This window comes from Delphinapterus leucas, chromosome 11, assembly GCF_059928025.1.
Source record: "Delphinapterus leucas isolate spDelLeu-1000000601 "Yukka" chromosome 11, BTC_Dleu_Yukka2, whole genome shotgun sequence".
In the NCBI taxonomy this organism is placed as follows: Eukaryota; Metazoa; Chordata; class Mammalia; order Artiodactyla; family Monodontidae; genus Delphinapterus; species Delphinapterus leucas.
Window position 1 is genome coordinate 50,958,527 of NC_143139.1, and position 22,199 is coordinate 50,980,725.

General features: G+C 41.4%; 1 protein-coding gene across 2 annotated transcripts in view; it reads right to left on the reverse strand.

Annotated features, from left to right (window-relative positions):
• Positions 1–1,743: 1,743 nt before the first annotated feature.
• Positions 1,744–22,199, reverse strand: part of GNS (glucosamine (N-acetyl)-6-sulfatase) — a 51,964-nt gene continuing 31,508 nt past the window's right edge. Inside the window, exons 11-14 of one of the 2 annotated variants that reach the window (XM_022571619.3) lie at positions 16,521–16,628; positions 15,174–15,284; positions 13,601–13,761; positions 1,744–4,510 (exon numbers count right to left, since the gene is read on the reverse strand). In XM_022571619.3, coding sequence (XP_022427327.1) covers positions 4,435–4,510; positions 13,601–13,761; positions 15,174–15,284; positions 16,521–16,628 — 456 coding nt within the window. In that variant the 3' untranslated portion in view covers positions 1,744–4,434. The remainder of the gene's footprint in view (positions 4,511–13,600; positions 13,762–15,173; positions 15,285–16,520; positions 16,629–22,199) is intronic. The other variant, XM_022571620.3, reaches the window with a different exon arrangement.

Here is a 22,199-nt window from a genome sequence, read left to right on the forward strand (position 1 = left end):
GGAATTTATCCATTTCTTCTGGGTTATCCAATTTGTTGGCATACAATTAGTTGTTCATAGTACTCTCTTATGATCCTTTGTATATGTGTGGTACAGTTGTAATGTCTCCCCTTTCACTTCTGATTTTACTTAATTGAGCCCCTTTTATTCTTGGTGAGTCTAGTTAAGGGTTTGTCAGAGGAGCTGTTTTCACTTTGAGAAGCCACTTGAATCGTAGTGTCAGCTCCCCTTCTTAGTCTGAAACTGTGTTTTCCCTGTAACTACAGATATCAGGGATGAGTTTTCAATCTACACAGTAATGTCCTGGGGGTCAGGAAGAGAGTACTTTCCTTTCATAACCCAGTCCACGTCCAGGCAGAGTAGGCACTCACTCAGACATATGAGGGAGGGTAAAATCCTTCTTAGATCAGAGCGAGAGCAGAGTTTAATAGATGTCTTCAAAGCCACATCTTTGAAACCTTGACTCTTTGACTAATGAGCTTTGTGAGCTTGGATAAACTAAGCTGAGGAAAGCAGCTTGTTGGCGGAGCCATTTTTATCACAATAAATACTAATTACAACCATTCTGTGTATTTCTCTGCCCTTTGAGGACCTATCAGCATCAGTCTCAGGGGCAGGTGGTGAGGATATATAAGAGCTCAGGTCTCACCAGCAGAAGGTGGTAATGAAAGCTTCCTCTCAAAGACTAAGATTTAGAACTGTCATCTACTCTGGTACTCCTGAAACCGGCTCCCATGTCCCACATGCAAATCTTATATAGTAATTCCTAGGCCATCAGTAAAGGTGTCTGCACAGTGCATTCAGCTTGGGGCCCCTAGGTTCTCTGCTCTTGCCACTACAGACTTCAAGGTACACACGTGACTAGCCCTTTAAACCCATGGCAGGCAGAGAAAGAAGGTGAAACAAATACTAAATCTGTAGTGTTTGGTTCTACAGGGCAGGGTACGGTCTCAGTGGGAATGGTGGGGGGGGGCTGCAAATTAGAAAAATGGATTTAGTAGAGTCTGTACTTACCCTCACTTTGAGTCTAAGTAAATAAATGTTCTCTTCCTTGGTTTGATACTGTGATAAACTCAATTACTTGTTTTTCTGATAGTATAGTAGTCTGGAAACTCTATGGTATGGGTATCTTCTAACATCTTGTTTTTCTGCTTGGTCTTCAGAACTTATAAGAGGCAACCTACTAGGTCTGGGGTTGGCAAATTATGTTTTGTTTTTTTTTTTTGGTAAAGTTTTGTTGGAACATAGCCATGCATATTCATTTGTGTTGTCTATGGCTACTTTTGTACTGAAGCAGAATTAAGTAGCTGTGATAGAGACATAGCCTGCAAACCTAAAATATTAACTATCCCTTTAAGAAAAAGTTTGTCAACTCCAGTAGGACTTACTTCTCATTTAGGGCAGTGGATCACGTGACTGAACATCAAGGCAAGGCACCCTTGACGGTGAGCTTCGTTTATCTAATTTAAAGCTGGTCAAGGTAAGTTTGTTTTTTTCTCTCCAAACTGTAAATGCATAAAGATTTATCAGTAAGGATTTTCTACATGGTGCTCATTCAGGGATACTGGATAGCAGGGACCACACATATACACGAACGAGGTTTCCAGGTAGGGACTCTGGTACCCAGTGCGAAACAGCCCATCTCTAGTACTGGGTGAGTGATTAAGACATTAAACAGTGTACAGCAAAGAACATTTTGTCAAAATTACTGCTTGTGGACTAAAACAAAGGACACATTCCCACTAGAACAGAAATAAATTTTAATTCATTGAAAAGTGCAGCAGTGAACAGGGTCCTTCGAAGGGCACTTCCTTAGTCACATGACTGAGACGACACAGAGCCAGGGCAGAATAACCTCTAAGAACAGATAATGCAAACACAGGAATTCACAAATTCAGTTGGACCTAAGCGGTGGTGAAACAAAAGACCCAAATATTCCCACCTAGTTCCACTGGTGGATCAGTTCAAATACCCTTTGCTTTCTCTTAGTAAGGATCCTGGGACAATTTTATCTTCTTTCATTAAAACGCTACTCCTTAGACACAAAAATATAACCTTCCATGGCTATCATTACTATGTTGTACAAAAACCCTACTGTTGTCAATTAAAATGTATTTTGCAACAGCACCATTGGTCAAATTCAAAGATACTGAAAAGGCATGCCCTACTTTGTAGTCGTAGGGAATGTAATTTTACTTGCGGGAGAGCTTTGTAATAGGAAATCTTACAAGGCAAAATCTCTATTCTTCCCCAAGACCTCTGTTCGTTCCTAATGGTTACAGTTTTCTATTACCAATACATATGGACCTGGTCTTCTTAAAAGGGAAAATAATCAAAATTCAAATCAGTACAATTAAGAGAGAAACAAGGCAAGCCTCTTGCAGTGGGGCCCTTGTACATATCATTCTGAAAAATTCCAGTGCATTTTGTGGTCTGCTGGCCTAGAAACTGAGGTCTCTTTATGAGAGATGATTTTAGTGTAGATCCAGAATGCAACCAGTCCACGAGAAAAAGTCAAATTAGAGGCCATTCAAAAATCAGGGGTACAAAAATAAAAGGGCTTCACTGCATTCCCTGCCCTGCCTGCCCCCCAGACAAAAGTCTGATGAATGTAAGAGCAGTGGGACAGGAATACTATCACCGGCTGATTTGTGTCACTCTTACTACGTCATCTGCTTTCAGGAACGAGCATCATAAAACTGAATAATATGACATCACAGTAGAAGACCTGGTAAGAGTTGTTTTCTCTTTATTCAGGAATAACCATATGGTCAACTTCCATTAATGTGGAAGCTGACTGATGAATGTGAAGACTCAAAAGTGTAGAATAAAGCCAATACCCATACTCAACATTGTAGTTTGCTTTTAGTTACAAAACTGTTAGAATTTCTTTTCCTAAAATGGTCACAGCAGAGGTATTCATTTCACTTGCCCATTTCACCTCTAAATACCACCACAGTTACTGGGATTGTATGAGGTAAAGGAATAAACCCAATGGCTGTTAACCCAACATGGCTATCTGGAATTGTGAGTTACTTATGGCCATGTCTTACAAAGTGCTTAAAGCTCAACCTAGGACCTTACATAAAGCTAAAATCACTACTGCCTGAGTTGAACAGGTTATAAACCACGGTTCCTCCTCCTCCCCCGCTGCCACATCACCAATTAACCTTCTTGTGAAGAAAACACAAGAAATGGGAGTGGTCTTCGAGCCAAGAGACAGAAATGCAGGTGTTCTAAACAGTGAGGAAATCTCAAGAGGATCAGGTTTCGACAGAGGAATAGTGAATTAGGCCCAAGTTACACAAGACTCCAAAAACTCAAGAAGTTGTTTTGCTGAAAGGGAAGAAGGTAAGTAGTTGGTACTCTGCATCAACTCTAAGGAATTCTTACATCTTATAACAAATGAACAGAATGTCAGCAATATGCAAAGGGAGTCTCACAACTTCACACATGGGACTAGAACCCAGGCTCCCTGCCGGACAGGCACTTACTACACCCTGATTTATAGCCCTTCAACCTGTTAACCAGAGAGCCCTACCTGCAGAAGGCCCTCAGAAAACACAACCTTCACCAACCCTTGGAAGTTCTTCTCTGCTGAAATACTTAACCCACTTTATATTTCAGATCCGAGAAAGGAAAGTACCAACAGAAGAGACATTCCCCAGATACCCCTGGTGTTCACTGGCACTCCATGTGATTAGCAGCCACTGGAAAGTAGATGTCCATCACCTTCGGTAACTACCTGGAATTAGCCTTTACCAAAAGCTTGCTACTGTTCTATTTCAGTGTAGCACCAGCCCAGAATTGCCAAAAAATGAACAGAGCTTCACTGATGCGTTTTGAATTTGTGATCCATTGTGATGGATATTATAAAGTGTATTTCTACTGATCTAAAAACAATGGTATTTGTTCTTAATCAGATGGTTCAGCTCTGATGGTTATTAATCAGATGGTTCAGCTCTGATGGTTATGCTTCAAGCCATGTGATATTAGTATTTTTGATAGTGACGTGTTCAGTCTCGAATGCTATGCAGGTCCTCTGATTTTAGGTCAAGCTGTATACCAAAAACCTTGCCCCCCTTAAAGCATTGCCATTTATCTGAATGGATTTACAAATCTAGACTTTGACCACATGGGGAATAATCAAGAACTGTGGCCCCAGGACAGAAAGGGTTTGGTGAGAACAAAGACCTCAGGAGTATCAATATCAGTGGAATAAAGGGACCAGGGACAGCCACTCCTGACACACAGGCAGAGTTCACAGTTTAACACACTGCACAAGGAAGTCAGCTGATTGGGTTGCTTTTTCAAACAGGACTTAAAGCCAGTCCAGAAACCCTTCCAGGCATGGTCTTGAAGACTAGCTACAGACACACCTACTACAATCACTTCATCAGAAAGAGGCGTGCAAGGGATCCAACCGCAGAGGTGCTACAGATGTTTTGAAAACCTTCGAGTCCTGACACTGCCATGATTATTGAACATGAGACGAGGGTCAAACCTATATCTGGGCAGAGAAAAAGAAAAAAACAATGTCACATTAACTACAATTAGCCATTGAGTACTTCATTCAGAATATCAACTGGAAAGAATGGCAGGAAGGGATACAAAAGGAAAAATTAAGTCACCAGAAGGGGATCTAGTGGGAAAGTCTGTAGTACAAAGCAAGAGTACTTAGTAATTAAGAGCATTTCCATCGTAAGTCAGCAAGCACAAAATAATATAGTGGAAGTGGAGAGGAGAGGAGAAGTGGAGAGGAGAGGAGAAACAGAAGTAAGGCTAATCCTGAAAGGGGTTAGGAGGAAAGGTTTGAGCTTACTTTTTTTGGGGGGGGGGGCGGGGGCGATCCCTCAACTATAAAGCAGCCTGGGGAAGAGTCTAGTCCTTGCTGAAAGCCCTTCCAACATTTTCAAAGCCCTGTCTTCTTTCTCAGTTTAGATACACAGACTGTGGTGGGTAAGAACACAGGTCTGCACCTGACGGGAGCTTGAATCTGGCTCATTATGAACTTAGGTAAGTCATCGACCCCTCTGGCCACCAACAAAACAGGAAGGCAACTCATGTAAAATATGTGGCACATAAAATCACTTATTTCCCTCCCGTGGGGAAGTAAGAATGAATGCCAATGGTAACTTGAGTTGAGACCTGGCAGACATGAAGAACACAGACTGGGGATTTCTCTGGTGGTCCAGTGGTTAAGTCGCCGAGCTTCCACTGCAGGGGACACGGGTTCCATCCCTGGTTGAGGAACAAAGATCCCGCATGCCTCAGGGCGTGGCCAAAAAAAAACCCCACAGGCTGGCTGGACTTTGTGTGATCTGGAAATAACATTGTATTTTACTTTGATCTGCTACCTTTGGTAACAGATACTAACTCTTAGTATTATTTTATAGCAGGGGCTGGCCAAGTTTCTCTGTAAAGGGCCAGATAATAAATATTTCAGAGCTTGTGGGCCACACAGTCTCTGTCCCAACTACTCAGCTTTGTCGCTGAAGTGCAAAAGCAGCCCCAGGCAATACATAAATATCTGTGTGCACTGTATTCCAACTGGTGGCGTCTGGAGTGGGCCTGTAATATCTAGTCTGCTGGCACCCACTCTAGAAGATTCTATCGGCCTAACCGTTTGGTAGGAAAGAAAACCAGGTGGAGTTTAAATAGCTCAGGCTAACATCAGCAAGGCCAGCATCTAGAATCTTAGTGATAAGCCTCCAGAATGTGTGCAAGACAGTTAGTTATGGTTAAAAAAACAAAGGAATTTCATGGAAGAAGTCTTGAGAGAGTAAGGTGTTGTTGAGACCATTTGGACTGGGTATGTGACTTAGCCCCATTAAAGCCTCTATATAAACCTCAAGATTCTGCCAGGTGGGTGCGGAGATCTACTCATCTTTCAGCTGCCCAAGACAAGCCTCTCATACAAGGAAACTGAGGCTTGTTCAATTAAGATAATGCACCAAAGATCAACAGCTGTTTTGAGGATGGAGATAAGGTGGCGGAGAAGAGGGATGTGAGCTCACCTCTTCTCATGAAAATACCAAATTCACAACTAACTGCTGAACAACCATCAACAAAAAACAACACTGGAACTTACCAAAAAGATACCCTACATCCAAAAACAAAGAAGCCACAATGAGACAATAGGAGGGGTGCAATCGCGATAAAATGAAATCCCATACCTGCTGGGTGGGTGACCCACAAACTGGAAAATAATTATATCTCAGAGGTTCTCCCACAGGAGTGAAAGTTATGAGCCTTGCATCAGGCTCCCCAGCCTGGGGATATGGCATTGGGAGGAGGAGCCCCCAGGGCATTTGGCTTTGAAGGCCAGCGGGGTTAGACTGGGGCAAAGAGAAACTCCACTCTTGGAGGGTGCACACCAGGTCTCATGCACACCAGGACCTGGGGGAAAAAGCGGTGACCTCACAAGAGTCTGGGCTTAACCCACCTGCTGGTATTGGAGGGTCTCCTCCAGAGGCGGGGGGAAGGGGGTGGCTGTGGCTCACTACAGGGACAAAGACACTGGTGGCAGTAGTTCTGGGTAGCTCACACTCATTGGTGTGAGCCCTTCAGGAGGCCACCATTTTCTCACCAAGACCTGGCCTCACCCAACAGCCTATAGGCTCCAGTGCTGGGATGCCTCAGCCCAAACAACCAACTGGGTGGGAATACAACCCCTCCCCATCAGCAGACAGGCTGCCTAAAGTCTTCCTGAGCCCACAACTGCTGGCTAAACACACCCCTTGACGTGGCCCTGCCCACCAGAGGGACAAGACCCAGCTCCACCCACTGGGCAGGCACCAGTCCCCACCCCCCACCCCTCCCAAACAGGAAGCCTGCACAAGCCTCTTAGACTGGCCTCATCCACCAGGGGGCAGCAGCAGAAGCAAGACAAACTACAATCCTGCAGCCTACAGAATGGAAACCACAACCACAAAAAGTTAGACAAAATGAGACAGCAGAGGAAATATGTCCTATATGAGGGAACAAGATAAAACCCCAGAAGAACTAAGTGAAACGGAGATAGGTGATCTACCCAAAAAACAATTCAGAGTAATGATAGTAAAGATGACCCAAGATCTTGGAAAAAGAATGGGGGCACAGATGGAGAAGATAGAAGAATACAAAAACTGAAATGAATAATACACTAGAAAGAATCAGTAACAGTAAATGAGGCAGAACAACAGATAAGTGAGCTGGAAGACAAAATGGTGTAAATCACTGCCACAGAACAGAATAAAGAAAACAGAATGGAAAGAAATGAGGACAGTCTAAGAGACCTCTGGGACAACATTAAATGCACTGCATTATAGGGGTCCCAGAAGGAGAAGAGGGAAAGGGCCTGATAAAATATCTGAAGAGATACTAGCTGAAAACTTCCCTAAAATGGGAAAGGAAACAATCACCCAAGTCCAGGGAGTGCAGAGAGTCCCAGGCAGGATAAACCCAAGGAGGAACACACCGAGACACATATTAGTCAAATTGACAAAAATTAAAGACAATGAAAAAATACTAAAAGCAGCAAGAGAAAAGCAACACAGAACATACAACGGAATCCCCATAAGGTCATCAGCTGATTTCTCAGCAGAAACTCTGCAGGCCAGAAGGGAGTGGCACAATATATTAAAGTGATGAAAGGGAAGAACCTACGACCAAGATTACTCTACCCACCAAGGCTCTCATTCAGAGTTGACGGAGAAATCAAAAGCTTTACAGAGAAGCAAAAGCTAAGAGAATTCAGCATCCCCACACCAGCTTTGCAACCAATGTTAAAGGAACTTCTCTAGGCAGGGAAAAAAAAAAGGCCACAACTAGAAAATTAAGAATGAGAAAGCTCACTGGTAAAGGCAAACATACAGTAAAGGTAGGAAATCATCCACACACAAATATGATATCAAAACCAGCAACTGTGAGAAGAAAAGAGTACAAATCCAGGATATTAGAAATGCATTTGAAATTAAAAGACCAGCAAATTAAAATAATCTTGTATATATATACAGACTGCTATATCAAAACCTCCTGGTAAATACAAACTGAAAATCTACAGCAGATACACACACACAAAAAAGAAAAAGGAATCCAAACACAACAATAAAAAGTCGGGCATCAAATCAGAAGAGAACAAAAGAGGAAGGGGAGAAAAAAGACCTACAAAAGCAAATCCAAAACAATTAGGAAAATGGCAATAAGAACATACATATTGATAATTACCTGAAATGAAAACGAATTAAATGCTCCAACCAAAAGACACAGACTGGCTGAATGGCCACGAAAACAAGACCCATATACTGTCTACAAAAGACCCACTTCAGATCTATGGACACATATAGACAAAGTGAGGGGATGGAAAAAGGTATTCCATACAAATGGGAATCAGAAGAAAGCTGGAGTGGCAATACTCATATCAGACAAAACAGACTTTAAAATAACACCCCACTTTCATCAATGGACAGATCATCCAGACAGAAAATCAATAAGGAAACAAGGCCTTAAATGACACATTAGACCAGATGCACTTAAGTGATATTTATGGAGCATTCCATCCAAAAGCAGCATAATATACACTCTTTTCAAGTGCACATGGAACATTCTCCAGCACCTATCACATGCTGGGCCACAAAGAAAGCTTCAATAAATTTAAGAAAATTGAAATCATATCAAGCATCTTTTCCATCCACAACACTATGAGATTGGAAATCAACTACAAGAAAAAAACTGTAAAAAGCACAAACACGTGGAGGCTAAACAAAATGCAACTAAACATCCAATGGATCAGTGAAGAAATCAAAGAGGAAATCAAAAAATACCTAGAGACAAATGAAAATGAAAACGAAAACACAACGATCCAAAACCTATGGCATGCAGCAGAAACAGTTCTAAGAGGGAGTTCATAGCAATACAAGCTTACCTAAGGAAACAAGAAAAACCTCAAACATCCTAACCTTACACCTAAAGCAACCAGAGAAAGAAAAACAAACAAAATCCAAAGTTAGTAGAAGGAAAGAAATCACAAAGATCAGAGCAGAAATAAATGAAACAGAGATGAAGAAAACAATAGAAAAGATCAATGAAACTAAAATCTGGTTCTTTGAAATGATAAACCTTTAGCCAGACTCATCAAGAAAAAAAGGCAGAGGGCTCAAATCAATAAAATTAGAAATGAAAAAGGAGAAGTTGCAGCTGACACCACAGAAATACAAAGGATGATAAGAGACTACTACAAGCAACTATATGCCAATAAAATGAACAACCTGCAAGAAATGGACAAATTCTTAGAAAGGTACAATCTCCCAAGACTGAACCAGGAAGAAACAATATATGAACAGACCAATCACAAGTACTGAAATTGAAACTGTGATTAAAAAATTCCCAATGAACAAAAAAGTCCAGGACCAGATGACTTCACAGGCAAATTCTATCAAATATTTAGAGAAGAGTTAACAGCTATCCTTTTGAAACTATTCCATTGAAACTATTCTCCAAAACTGCAGAGGAAGGAACACTCCCAAACTTAATCTATGACGCCACCATTACCTTGATACAAAAATCAAAGATACCACAAAAAATGAAAATTACAGGCCAATATCACTGATGAACACAGATGCAAAATCCTCAACAAAATACTAGCAAACCGAATCCAAAAATACATTAAAAGGATCATACACCAGGATCAAGTAGGATTTATCTCAGGGATGCAAGGATTTTTCAATATCTGCAAATCAATCAGTGTGATGATACACCACATTAACAAACTGAAGAATAAAAATCATATTTTCATCTCAATAGATACAGAAAAGCTTTTGACAAAATTCAATACCCATTTATGATAAAAACTCTCCAGAAAGTGGGCCTAGAGGGAACCTACCTCAACATAATAAAGGCCAATGCCTACATTGTTAGGCCTACACCTAACATCATACTCAATGGTGAAAAGCTGAAAGCATTTCCTCTAAGATCAGGAACAAGACAAGGATGTCCACTTTCTCCATTTTTATTCAACATAGTTTTGGAATTCCTAGCCACAGCAATCAGAGAAGAAAAACAAAAGAAATCCAAATGGGAAAAGAAATAAAATTGTCACTGTTTGCAGATGACATGACACTATACACAGAAAATCCTAGAGATGCTACCAGTAAATGACTAGAGCTCATAAATGAATTTGGTAAAGTTGCAAGATACAAAATTAATACACAAAAATCTGTTGCGTTTCTATACACTAACAATGAAAGATCACAAAGAGAAATTAAAGAAACAATCCCATTTACCGTCACATCAAAAAGAATAAAATACCTAGGAATAAACCTACCTAAGGAGTCAAAAGACCTGTACTCTGAAAACTATAAGATGCTGATGAAAGAAATCAAAGATGACATAAACAGATGGAAAGATATACCATGTTCTTGGATTGGAAGAATCCATACTGTCAAATGACTGTACTACCCAAAGCGATGTACAGATTCAATGCAATCCCTATCAAATTACCAATGGCATTTTTCACAGAACCAGAACAAAAAATATTTTAATTTGTATGGAGACACAAAAGACCCTGAATAGCCAAAGCCATCCTGAGAAAGAAAAACAGAGCTGGAGGAATCAGGCTCCCTGACTTCAGACTATACTACAAAGCTGTCATCAAAACAATATGGTACTGGCACAAAAACAGAAATATACATCAATGGAACAGGATAGAAAACCCAGAGATAAACCCACGCACATATGGTCACCTTATCTTTGATAAAGGAGACAAGAATATACAATGGAGAAAAGGTAGTCTCTTCAATAAGTGGTGCTGGGAAAACTGGAGAGCTACATGTAAAAGAATGAAATTAGAACACTCCCTAACACCTTACACAAAAATAAACTCAAAATGGATTAAAGACCTAAATGTAAGGCCAGACACTATCAAACTCTTAGAGGAAAACATACGCAGAACACTCTGACGTAAATCACAGCAACATATTTTCTGATCCATCTCCTCGAGTCATGGAAATAAAAACAAATGTGAACCAAGAAAACCATAAACAAAACGAAAAGATAACTCACAGAATGAGAGAAAATATTTGAAAAACAAAGTGACTGACAAGGGATTAATCTCCGAAATTTTCAAACAGCTCAAGCAGCTCAATATTAAAAAAACAACCCAATCCCAAAATGGGCAAATCTAAATAGACATTTCTCCAAAGAAGACATAAAGATGGCCAATAAGCACATAAAAACATGCTCGACATCACTAATTATTAGAGAAATGCAAATCAAAACTGCAATGAGGTATCGCCTCACACCAGTCAGAATGGCCGTTATCAAAAAGTCTACAAACAATAATGCTTGGAGAGCCTGTGGAGAAACGGGAACCCGCCTAAACTGTTGGTGAGAATGTAAATTGGTACAACCACTATGGGGAACAGTATGGAAGTTCCTTAAAAAACTAAAAATAGAGCTACCATATATTCCTGCAATCCCACTCTTGGGCATATAGCTGAGAAAACCGTAATTTGAAAAGATACGTGCACCCCAATGTTCACTGCAGCACTATTTACAACAGCCAAAACATGGAAGCGACCTAAGTGTGCATCAACAGATGAATGGATAAAGATGTGGTACATATATACAATGGAATATTACTCAACCATGAAAAAGAATGAAATAATACCATCTGTAGCAACATGGATGGACCTGGAGATTATCATACTAAGTGAAGTAAACCAGAAAGAGAAAGACAAATATCATATGATATCGCTTATATGTGGAATCTAAAAAAAAAAGATACAAATGAACTTATTTACAAAACAGAAATAAACTCAGACTTAGAAAACAAACTTATGGTTATCAAAAGGGAAAGGTGGGGGGGAGGGATAAATTGGGAGTTTGGGATTGACATATACACAGTACTATATTTAAAATACATAACCAACAAGGACCTACTTACACAGGGAACTCTACTAAATATTCTGTACTAACCTAAATGGGAAAAGAATTCGAAAAAGATATATGTATATATAGTTGAGTCACTTTGCTGTACACCTGAAACTAACAAAACACTGTAAATCAACTATAGTCCAATATAAAATAAAAATTAAAAAAACCAAATCTTGCCTGGAAGTCAAGAGATCTTGCTAAATCAGTTCCAAACGGTTGACCTTTGGGCAACTCACAACTCCAAGCACTAGTTCCTCATGTGAAATTTACCTGTTTGGGCTCTAAGGGCTATAGGGGAATTCTATGGTTGAGTCCTTCTAACACTTAACAGGGCTGCTGCATCTGACCTTCTGTGGCCCAACATTACAGTCCAAGATGTCCAAGTCTCATGACCCTCTATGCAAGATTTAGTCGGATGCTGGCTTTAAATTCCTAGAGTCAGTCAGCGACTGCTATAGACATCTAACTTTAGTTTGGTAAAACATTCTGAGCAAAGTAGCTGTTAGGAACTGCAAAATCAACATGTGTCAATTAGAAGTCTAGTGCTTCTATCTTAGAGAATGAACTTCCTATTTCAAGGAACTGCCACCAAATGAGGATCCATTTCACTAACTTGGAGGAAAGATTAAAGCTGGGTGGTCAGAATGCTTGATCAGTTACTAATTACACATTAACAAGATTATCCATATAAAAGTTAATTAGCTTAAATGATATAAAATTATGATAAATATTCTTTTTTACATTGTTACCTTTAGCTTGCTGGCATCCATGTCTCTTTGGCTCTAGATACACTATTTAAAAGCAAAAGTACTACATTTCTTTAATAAATAGTCTGCAATCCCCTTTCTCTACTCATTCACACACATTCCTCACTGATTTGGATTGAAGATACCACTTCACATGAAGGTAGCTAAATAATTTACTAGTTTCCATCAGCTTAGGACATCATTCTTCCCTCTCTCCTACAATCAGAGTATAAGAACTGAAATAATCCTTTCCCAATGAAAGTCTGATTTTGAATTTTATAATCTTCCAGCAAAAAATGACAGGCTTCTTGCCACACACAGCTCAAATGCATGGTGTGTTGACAGCCATGTTACTGATGAAAAGTTACTGTTTAAGAGGAATGAGAGTAGGAGGAACAGAGCTGACTTAGTAGGTGAGCGTTAAATATCTTTCCAACCTTCATATATTACAGCGGGCTTATTTATTTCGACACTTGAGAGTTGATACTTTCTATTTCATTGTGTGTATTTAATATATTAAATTTACTGGCAAGTATTCAAGTTTCTGTAATTGGGGCTTCTGAGAAAGGAAATGAAAGCATATGCTCTCAGAAGCACTAGGGAACAGGGCAGCCCTGGGTCAGCTTACACTAAAGCAACCCCACATGTCATCAGTGCAATCAAGTGGTACCATGACAAGAATCGCAGGGAGGAAGAAGAGCCCCGCGTGGTACGGGCAGGGCTGCGCCTCCAGCTATAGCACCAACTGGCTGTGGAGAGCAGCTCGTTTTCCCAGCACAACTGGCTGCTGTGCTGGGACGCAGTATTCCCCTTGTAATGCAGAACGGAGAGAAACAGCTCAGCTCAGAGCAAGGAGGACCCATCAGGCTCCCTGTGCCTTGAAGAATGGCAGGACTGCTGGAGACCACGGAACAAAGTTTCTGAGGACGATGCAAACTTACCCGGGGTCAAAGATCCCTGGAGTGCGGCACGTTGGTCCAGAACAGGACTGTAACATCATTAGCCGATAGTTCATCTTTCCTAAAAGCTCTGGGTCTATACTTTTTGCAATGTTATTGATTTGGTGTGGGTCTGCAGTCAGGTTATAGACTTCTACAAACACCTACAGGAAATGAAAAGATAGAGGCAAGAAAAAAGCAAGGGTTACATTTGAAGAAATACTCATGTGAGTTACTTCTAAATGGGAATGAAGGAGGCAGATTAAAGACCAAGGCCCAGGAGAATATCATCGGGTCTCAAGATTCTCAAAAAGCCCAAGGGTATAGAGGAGACAATGGAGCATCTGTTCTGGGGGTTGAACTGCTTTGGGTCTGTGGCCCACATGCTGGAAAGGGGCCTCCAGGATCCCTGTGCCTTCAGGCAGTCAGGAGGGGAAAGAGGAAGAAGCTTATTACCTTCTGTAATTAAAGGAGAGAACCGAAGGCAGGACCCTCAAGTGGCAAGGGCTCAGAAACTATACTTAGTAATGAGGTTACTGAGTGAGAGCTGACATTTGAAGTTTATCTTTGCCTTACAATTGTGAAGATTCAAATGAGAACAGATACCAAAGTCCTCTAACCTGTGTTATAAAAATGTTAAGTTTTCCTATTTTAAAAAGCAGTTTTGGATAAATAACACCAATTGAGGAAAGATACAATATTATTTCTAAAACTAGACACGTCTAATATCACTATTTCCCCCTAATCTGTACTTTGTTCTCCAAACTGGAGTTAGTGATAGGCTAAGAAGAAGTACCGTAGATAAATTTTGCCTATAAAGGCTTCAAGTAGCTGCCCTCGGACTATCACTTTTAAAGCAGAAGGAACCGAGTTTGAGGGAAGCTCTCTTCCTTGTTGTCCAAAGTGCTCAGAAGCTACAAATAAATAGTGAGCAAGTCAATTTCTGAGAAACACGATGAGCACCGGCTCCATATGGCAAGATGTGGGCTGCCAGATGGGGTAGGTGCGCACTCTCTGATAAACAGTAAGAAACCACACGGGACGGCAGTCAGTGTGATCCTTCAGATAATCCAGGCTGATCCCGGCTGGCTAAAAGCCACCTTCCTCCAAGGATGCTGCCTTTAACCTGCTAATCTATTTGATCAGCACTGGACTACACTGTGGTGGCGACAGAAGGGTCTGAACCAAGCTGGTTGCCAAGAAACTTTCTAAGAGAGGCCCCAACTCCTTTCATCTCCATAGAAGTTGAGGCATCTTACCTTCACCCCAAACTATCAGGGAAGCAAACAGACCAGGCATGTAGCATCCTAAAAAAGTGAACTGCGTGCATTTAAAGTGTACGTGTGGATGACGGTGGGAGTGGAGAAAACCCCACCCAGCAAGGTGAGTTAAGAGAAGTCAAGTATGGCCTTGTGCAATCCTATTTCCTTAACCGATGGAAACCCAAGGTCAAGTACAGATAAGAAACCCATCCTCCCCAGGAAGCATCCTTGGAATTGTTCTTCTGCCACGAAGTTCAGCCAACGAAGCCCTGGCAGTACACACAAGGGGTGGGGGAGGCAGCAGGCCCTCTTACCTCCTGGTCATCAAACTCGCAATACTGTAAATTCCACATTTCTGACATGGTCCTCACACAGGCATACGTGTTGTTATATGCATCTTCACACACACAGTCTGGGAAACATTGCTGTAGGGACATTTAAAAAGTTACCTGAAGAGCATTCTTCTATAGTAATGAATGCGACTTGCTTTACCACGGGGGCGCAGTTGGCTCAAGCCAGACATACAACTGGACAGAAGTGAGGAAACCTTTCACAGAGAAGTAAATCAAAAGTAGATATGAGGCTTTGTTCCTTACTGAGGGCTGACTGGATTAAGGAACATGGGGTGTGGTTGTTTTGTTTGCAGACTGTTGCCATCCTTGCCTGCTATTCTCCTGACAAGAATTAGCTGTAATGAACACCTGTAAAACGTATGGGTTGGTAAGGAGAAGAAATCAATACACGGATGAGTCAGTACGAAGGTACATTAGGATCTTTCATCCTAAAGGGCTGGAGAAAAAGGCTAAAATGAGCTTTGTGGAAAGATCTGTAAGTAAGTTGTTTATGAGTGCTCTTATCACCAAATAGGACTTAGCTCTTTTTTTTTTTTTTTTTTTCTTTTTTTGCAGTACCCGGGCCTCTCACTGTTGTGGCCTCTCCCATTGCGGATGCGCAGGCTCAGCGGCCATGGCTCACGGCTCAGCGGCCATGGCTCATGGGCCCAGCCACTCCGCGGCATGTGGGATCTTCCTGGACCGGGGCACGAACCTGTGTCCCTTGCATCGGCAGGCGGACTCTCAACCACTGCACCACCAGGGAAGCCCTAGGACTTAGCTCTTATTCCATCCTATCTTCCACACTATCTTTTGGTTGGTTCTTTACTATATTGTAACACTCTGGTGTTCGGCTTCCATTTGGAGTTGACTCTCCTATTTCCCATTCTCTAAAGAGGGGCTAATGTCACTGTTACCACCTGAACGACCAGCCTGGCTGCCACCAAATCAAGACACTTGCCATGGCATGGTTACAGGTGGAAACCCCGTCTCTCTGTTGGATGCCACTGATAACATCCCTAATGAAACATGGTACCGCGATTGGGAAGGGAGAAAAAAGAGGAGGGGGTACTGATAAGGTAAGAAGATAAGCAGATATGTGAACTTGTTCCGAAAACTGGAAGAATTCGAAGCGCACCTTCTGACAACAGGTGGGAAGCATCATTTTTCAGGATTATTTTTACCTCTATCTCCTGATCTCCCAGAGTCAAGTAACAAAGTGACAGGAGGAGGACTCAGATGAAGAGTTTCAGCACTTGGCACGTCTAAACCAATGCCATACTGTGCTGTCAGTGAGAAAGCTACTAAGCCAACTCGGGCTGCACTCACGGACACTCCGGGACTCAGGGAAGGACACGTTGGGTCAGTGACATTACGGCCTTCTCCTTGATATTCCACCAGGACATCCGATCGCCAAGTCAGATTACTAGCTCCTTTCTAGAAGGAAGAGCAAAAGTGGTTTCTGTGAGGCATGTAGACTGTGATAAAGATGTCATTCATTAATAATGTTATTCATTCTACTGCTACAGGGGACTTGGGAGTCAAAACAGATTGGACTGTTCGTTCAGTAACTGAAGGGAATGACTAAAACAGACATTTGAAGGCTACCGAATATCATGTTTGGTATTTATAGAGTCCTCACAAGTGATGTGAATTGCTTTGAGCATTTAATAGTTATCTCCCAAGACTACTTCTGTGAAGCAGGTCAGGAGCTAAACAAGAATCAAAGTCACAGGGCAAGGTGCTGAAGGTTCAGAACAGAATAAACAATACTGTCTGCAAACCCTGTAAGAGCTCTTCTAAGCTCATATTGAGAAATTCAACAGGGCTGGTGTGCTAAGGACTGTATTAGGGTTGAAGTACTTCTTGATGGTCAGAATGAAGACACCATACATACATAAACTCTACTTTTTGCTGCACATCAGTGGAGCAGAAGGAAAGAAGCAGCAGCATTTGCAATGGGAAGGTTTAAGACAGGTACACAGATGGTGAAAGGAGGAAGGATCTAGGAGTAAGAGGGAGTTTGGGATCAAAAGAACAACGTGAGCACAGGATGGAAGCAGAACACCTGGTGGTACGGGTTCCTGATATCCAGCTTTCAGACAAGGAAGCAGGTGGAGAGGCAGGCTGGTACCAAACTGAAAAAGGTCCTGATAGCAGGCTGCCCACTTGTTCTACAAAGAACAGCAGGTGATGGGAAGCTACGGGAAGGAGGGGTGGGGAAGGGGGTTTGAGCAGGGAAGTAACACAGTTAAGGCTGTGCTTTAGAAAAGTCAGCCCAGCAGCCGCAGAATCTGGAGATGGAGGGAAGACAGGCATGGGGAGGCCAGGTTAGAAGGGGCTCTTGAAATGGTCTGCAGCCTTAGTAGTCAAAGTCTGGTTTGTGGTCTATCAGCAACACCTGGGGGCTTGTTAGAAATGCACCATCTTAGTCCCTACTTTAGCCTTAACGAGCCAGAGTCTGCATTTTAATAAAATCCTCTGGTGACTCATATGCACTGTGAAATTCGAGAAGCACTGCTCCAAAACAATGGCGCTCAAACTGTGCCCCCAGCAGGATCAGCGTAGGCTGGGAATGTGTTACAAGCACAAATTCTTAACTGCCCCTGGGGGTGGGGAGTAATCTGCGTTTGAACCAGCCCCACAGGCACTGCTGATAAATGCTAGTTTGAGCACCACTGTTCTAAGGACCCGAGTGGACCTGTCTAGCCTGGTGACCACAGTGGGGAATGGGTGATGGCCTGCAAAAGGCCGTAGAAGAACGTATTTCCTAATCACTATTCTATGATGAAAGCCGAATAGTCCTGAGCCGATGAAGGTCTCCGAAACTGTGCGTCACAGGAGACTTCAGAGGCTGCCACTCCCCTGTAAGGAACCACTCTGCCAACCCCGAGCCACAGAAGCTGGGGGTCAAGGGAAAAGCTTATCTGTCAGATCTGAGTGGACCTCAAAACCCCACACTTCAATGTCAAAGTATGTAGGGGTAAAAAGAGTGCCCGGGAGGTCTAGAGCAGAGGCCTCTAACTGGGCTGCAAATTAAAACCACTGGGGGCAACTTGAAAATCCCAAGGGCCAGGTCACATCTTGGGCCAATTAATCAAGCTCACTGGGGCTGGGACCCAGGTGTTAGTATTTTAGTTTCCCAGGTGATACTAATGTGCCACCAAGTTTAAGACTGATGGTCAGGAGGGGTCATGGTCTGTGGCTTTACAGTCTCTGTTGCAACTATTCAATTCCGCTGTTGTAGCAGGAAAGCAGGCCAATCAGTACATACATGGAGGAGCATGGCTGTGTTCTGATACACCTTCATTTACAAAAACTGGGGGTGGGCTCGACTTGGCCCACAGGGGTTTGCCAATCCCCTGGTCTATAGCAGCCCTATCCAGCAGAACTTTCTGACTGAAATGTTCTATAACTGTCGCCCAAAACAATGGCCACTGAGCAACTGAATTTTTCATTTTATTCTAGTTAATTTAAATAGTTTCACGTGGCTAGTAGCTGCCATATTAGGGCAGAGCTAGAGGTATAACAGCCACAAACTGCTCTGCAGCCCTAATACATCAGAGGTTTCACTGGACCAACCTCCAAAACAAAACAAGGCAAAGAGCCATTTCCAAAACTTTGCAGAGAAATTAACTATGAAATAACATAATGATTTTAGCCCTGTAGTAAAGGCTTTTTTTTCCTAATTAGAAATAAATAAGGTATACAGGTTAAGATTTGTATGGGAAGAGTTAAGAAATGTAAATTTCCCTCTATCTGATCTACAGATTCATTGTAATTCCAGCCGAAGCCCAAAATGATTTTCTAGGCCATCTGAAAAGCTGTTTTTAAAGTTTATAGGGAAGAGAGGTAACCGCCTCTTAGGATACCCCTGAGAACAATGAGACAGGTGTACCCACGCAAAGATTTAATTATACAGCTTTATAACAAGATAAAAAGATACTGGTTCAGGGAGAGACAGATCTGTGGAACAGAAAGGACAGCTGAGTATTTACAGAGAAAAAAATGAAACTGGATCCCTGACTCCTACCACGCAAGAAAACCAATTCTAGATACATCAAGGACTTGAATGTAGAGGCAGAACTACAAACCTTTCAGAAGAAAATTTGGGAGCATTGTTTTCTGACCTCAAGGTTCAGAAGCATTTTTATAAACAAGACACAAAGAACACTAACCATAAACTGAGATGATTTACACATTCAACTCCTGTGTTCTCATACCTTAATGTAGGGAAAAGACAACAAACAGCAAGAATATAATGGGCAAAAAGAGGCATTTCACAAGGGAAGAAACACAAAAGGCATAATGAAAGATGATTCACTGATCAAAAGCCCAGTTTAAAAAAATGGGTAAAGGATTTGAATAGACCTGTCTCCAAAAAAGACATACAAATGTCCAATAAACATATGACAAGATATTCAACATGATTAGTCATTAGGGAAATGTAAATCAGAACCACAATGAGTACCACTCACACCCACTAAGACGTAATAGAAAGACTGGTAACAGCAAGTGCTGGCAAGGACATGGAGAAACTGGAACCCTTTTACACTGCTGGTGGGAATATAAAAACGGTGCAATCACTTTAGAAACAAGCCTGGCAGTTCCTCAAAAGGTTAAACATAAAATCACCACATGACCTAGCAATCCTACTCTTAGGGATACACTCAGGAGAATGGAAAACATTAGTTTGCCCCCAAATTTATACACAAATGTTCACAGCAGTATTATTCATTATAGTCAAAAACGGGAAACAACCCAAATGTCTGTCAACTGATGGGTGGATAAATAAATGTGACACATCCACACAGTGGAATATTATTCACTAATAAAAAGAAAAGTACTGATACATGTTACAATGGGGATGACCCTTTTCAGCCAATCACAAGAGACCACATACTGTATGATTCTATTTCTAGAAAATGTCCACAGTAGACAAATCTATAGACAAAGTAGATTAGTGCCTGCCTGGTGCTGGGGGAGGGAGCAATGGGGGAGTGACTGCTAATGTATTTGGGGGTTTCTTTTTGGGGTGATGAAAATGTTCTAAAATTAAGATTATGGTGTGGCTGTACAACTCTGAATAACTGTAAACTTTAAACTTCTGAATTGTATAGTAAGTGAATTAAACTGTTAAAAAAATGATTCACCTCATTAATAAAGAAATGCACAATAGAACCAAATACAATTTTGATCTTTTTCACCCCCTAGATTGGCAAAAATTAAGTAGTCGGACAGTTTCATATAGAGCAAAGGGAATTCTCATAAGTTACTCGTGGGAATGTAAACTGATGACGATTTTGTACAATAACTTGGTAATATTTGTAGGAATGAACATGTGAGGTTCCTATAACCCTGGTGCATATACACATGCTCACTGGGAAACATGTATGAGAATTCTATAGAAGCAATGTTCCTAGAACAAAACTGGGAACACCACAAATGTACATTGACAAAAAAACATGATTAAGTAGTGATGCATTCCTTCTTACAATGGAATATTAGGCATCTGTGAACAATATGGATCAATTTGCAAACAATGATGAACTGAAAAAAGTCCTGATTACAACTGGTAGAGTATCACTTTTACAGTGCAAAACAAGACAGGTATTTTTCCCCCCAAGACAGGTATGTTGTTTAGGGACACATCCACGATAATTACTAAAAAATAAAAGCCAGAGATTAACAACCATAAAATTCAGAAAAGCGCTCATTTGTATGGGCAGGTAAGGGGTGGAATGGGGAGGAGCCCATAGGAAGATGCATCAGTATGGGGAATATTTCAGTTCTTAAATGGGGTGATGGGTTCATGGGTATTTCTTGTGTTTCATAACTTATGTGAGTTATGGGTATTCTCTTGTATGAATCATATATTACCTAATAATAAATTGTGATAGACTCAGACAAATCAATGAGGAAGAGTCATCTATAATGAGTACTGATCCTTCAAACTTCTCTATGCTTAAACATATTTACACACATACTTAATGAGAAAGATGCTGTTTTGAAACTTTTTCTCCCTGTAGTATGTGGTGGGCATCTTTCCAACTCAATGTATACATACCTACATCATTTAGTGTTGGTTTAATAGTCTGTTGTTTAATTGTGCCACAATTTGACCAATTCCCTACTGTATATTTAGGTTTTCAATATTCTTCTATTAATACATGTAGTTTTTATACTTAGCTCTGGGCAGTGCTAGGCGCTATGTACTCAAATATTTCCTTTTTTAAATTTTTATTTATTTATTTTTGGCTGCATTGGGTCTCCGTTGCTGCGCACGGGCTTTCTCTAGTTGCAGCAAGCAAGGGCTACTCTTCGTTGTGGTGCACGGGTTTCTCATTGCATTGGCTTCTCTTGCTGCAGAGCACGGGCTCTAGGCACATGGGCTCAGTAGTTGCGGCTCACGGGCTCTAGAGTGCAGGCTCAGTAGCTGTGGCGCATGGGCTTAGTTGCTCCGTGGCATGTGGGACCTTCCTGGACTAGGGCTTGAACCCGTGTCCCCTGCACTGGCAGGCGGATTCTTAACCACTAAGCCACCAGGGAAGCCCCCTCAAATATTTCTTGAATGAATTTTGTTTTCTTAAAATAAATTCTCAGATGGGACTGCTTGACGTGTATTTTGCAGTGATGGGTCTTGTTAAATTAGCCTACTGATAGCTTATACTGACTACACTTCAATGAACAGAGTCTGAGTAGCTTTCATTTTCTCAAACTTCTGTAAATACAGGGTATTAATCTTTTTAATCTTTGCCAGTTCTACAGGTGATAGAGGCCTCCTTTAGTTAAGCATTTCTTTGATCAGCACTGAAGCAATTTTTTGCACTGACTTTGGCCATTTTTAATTCCTCTGGGAGTTGACTATTCACTTCTTTTGCCCATTTTTATACTGGGATATTAATCTTTGCTTTTAAGAACTCATCTATTAAAACTAATTACCCTTTTTCACGTATGTTGCAAATATTTTCCCAATTTGTCACCTGTTTTGATTTTATGATGGGGCTT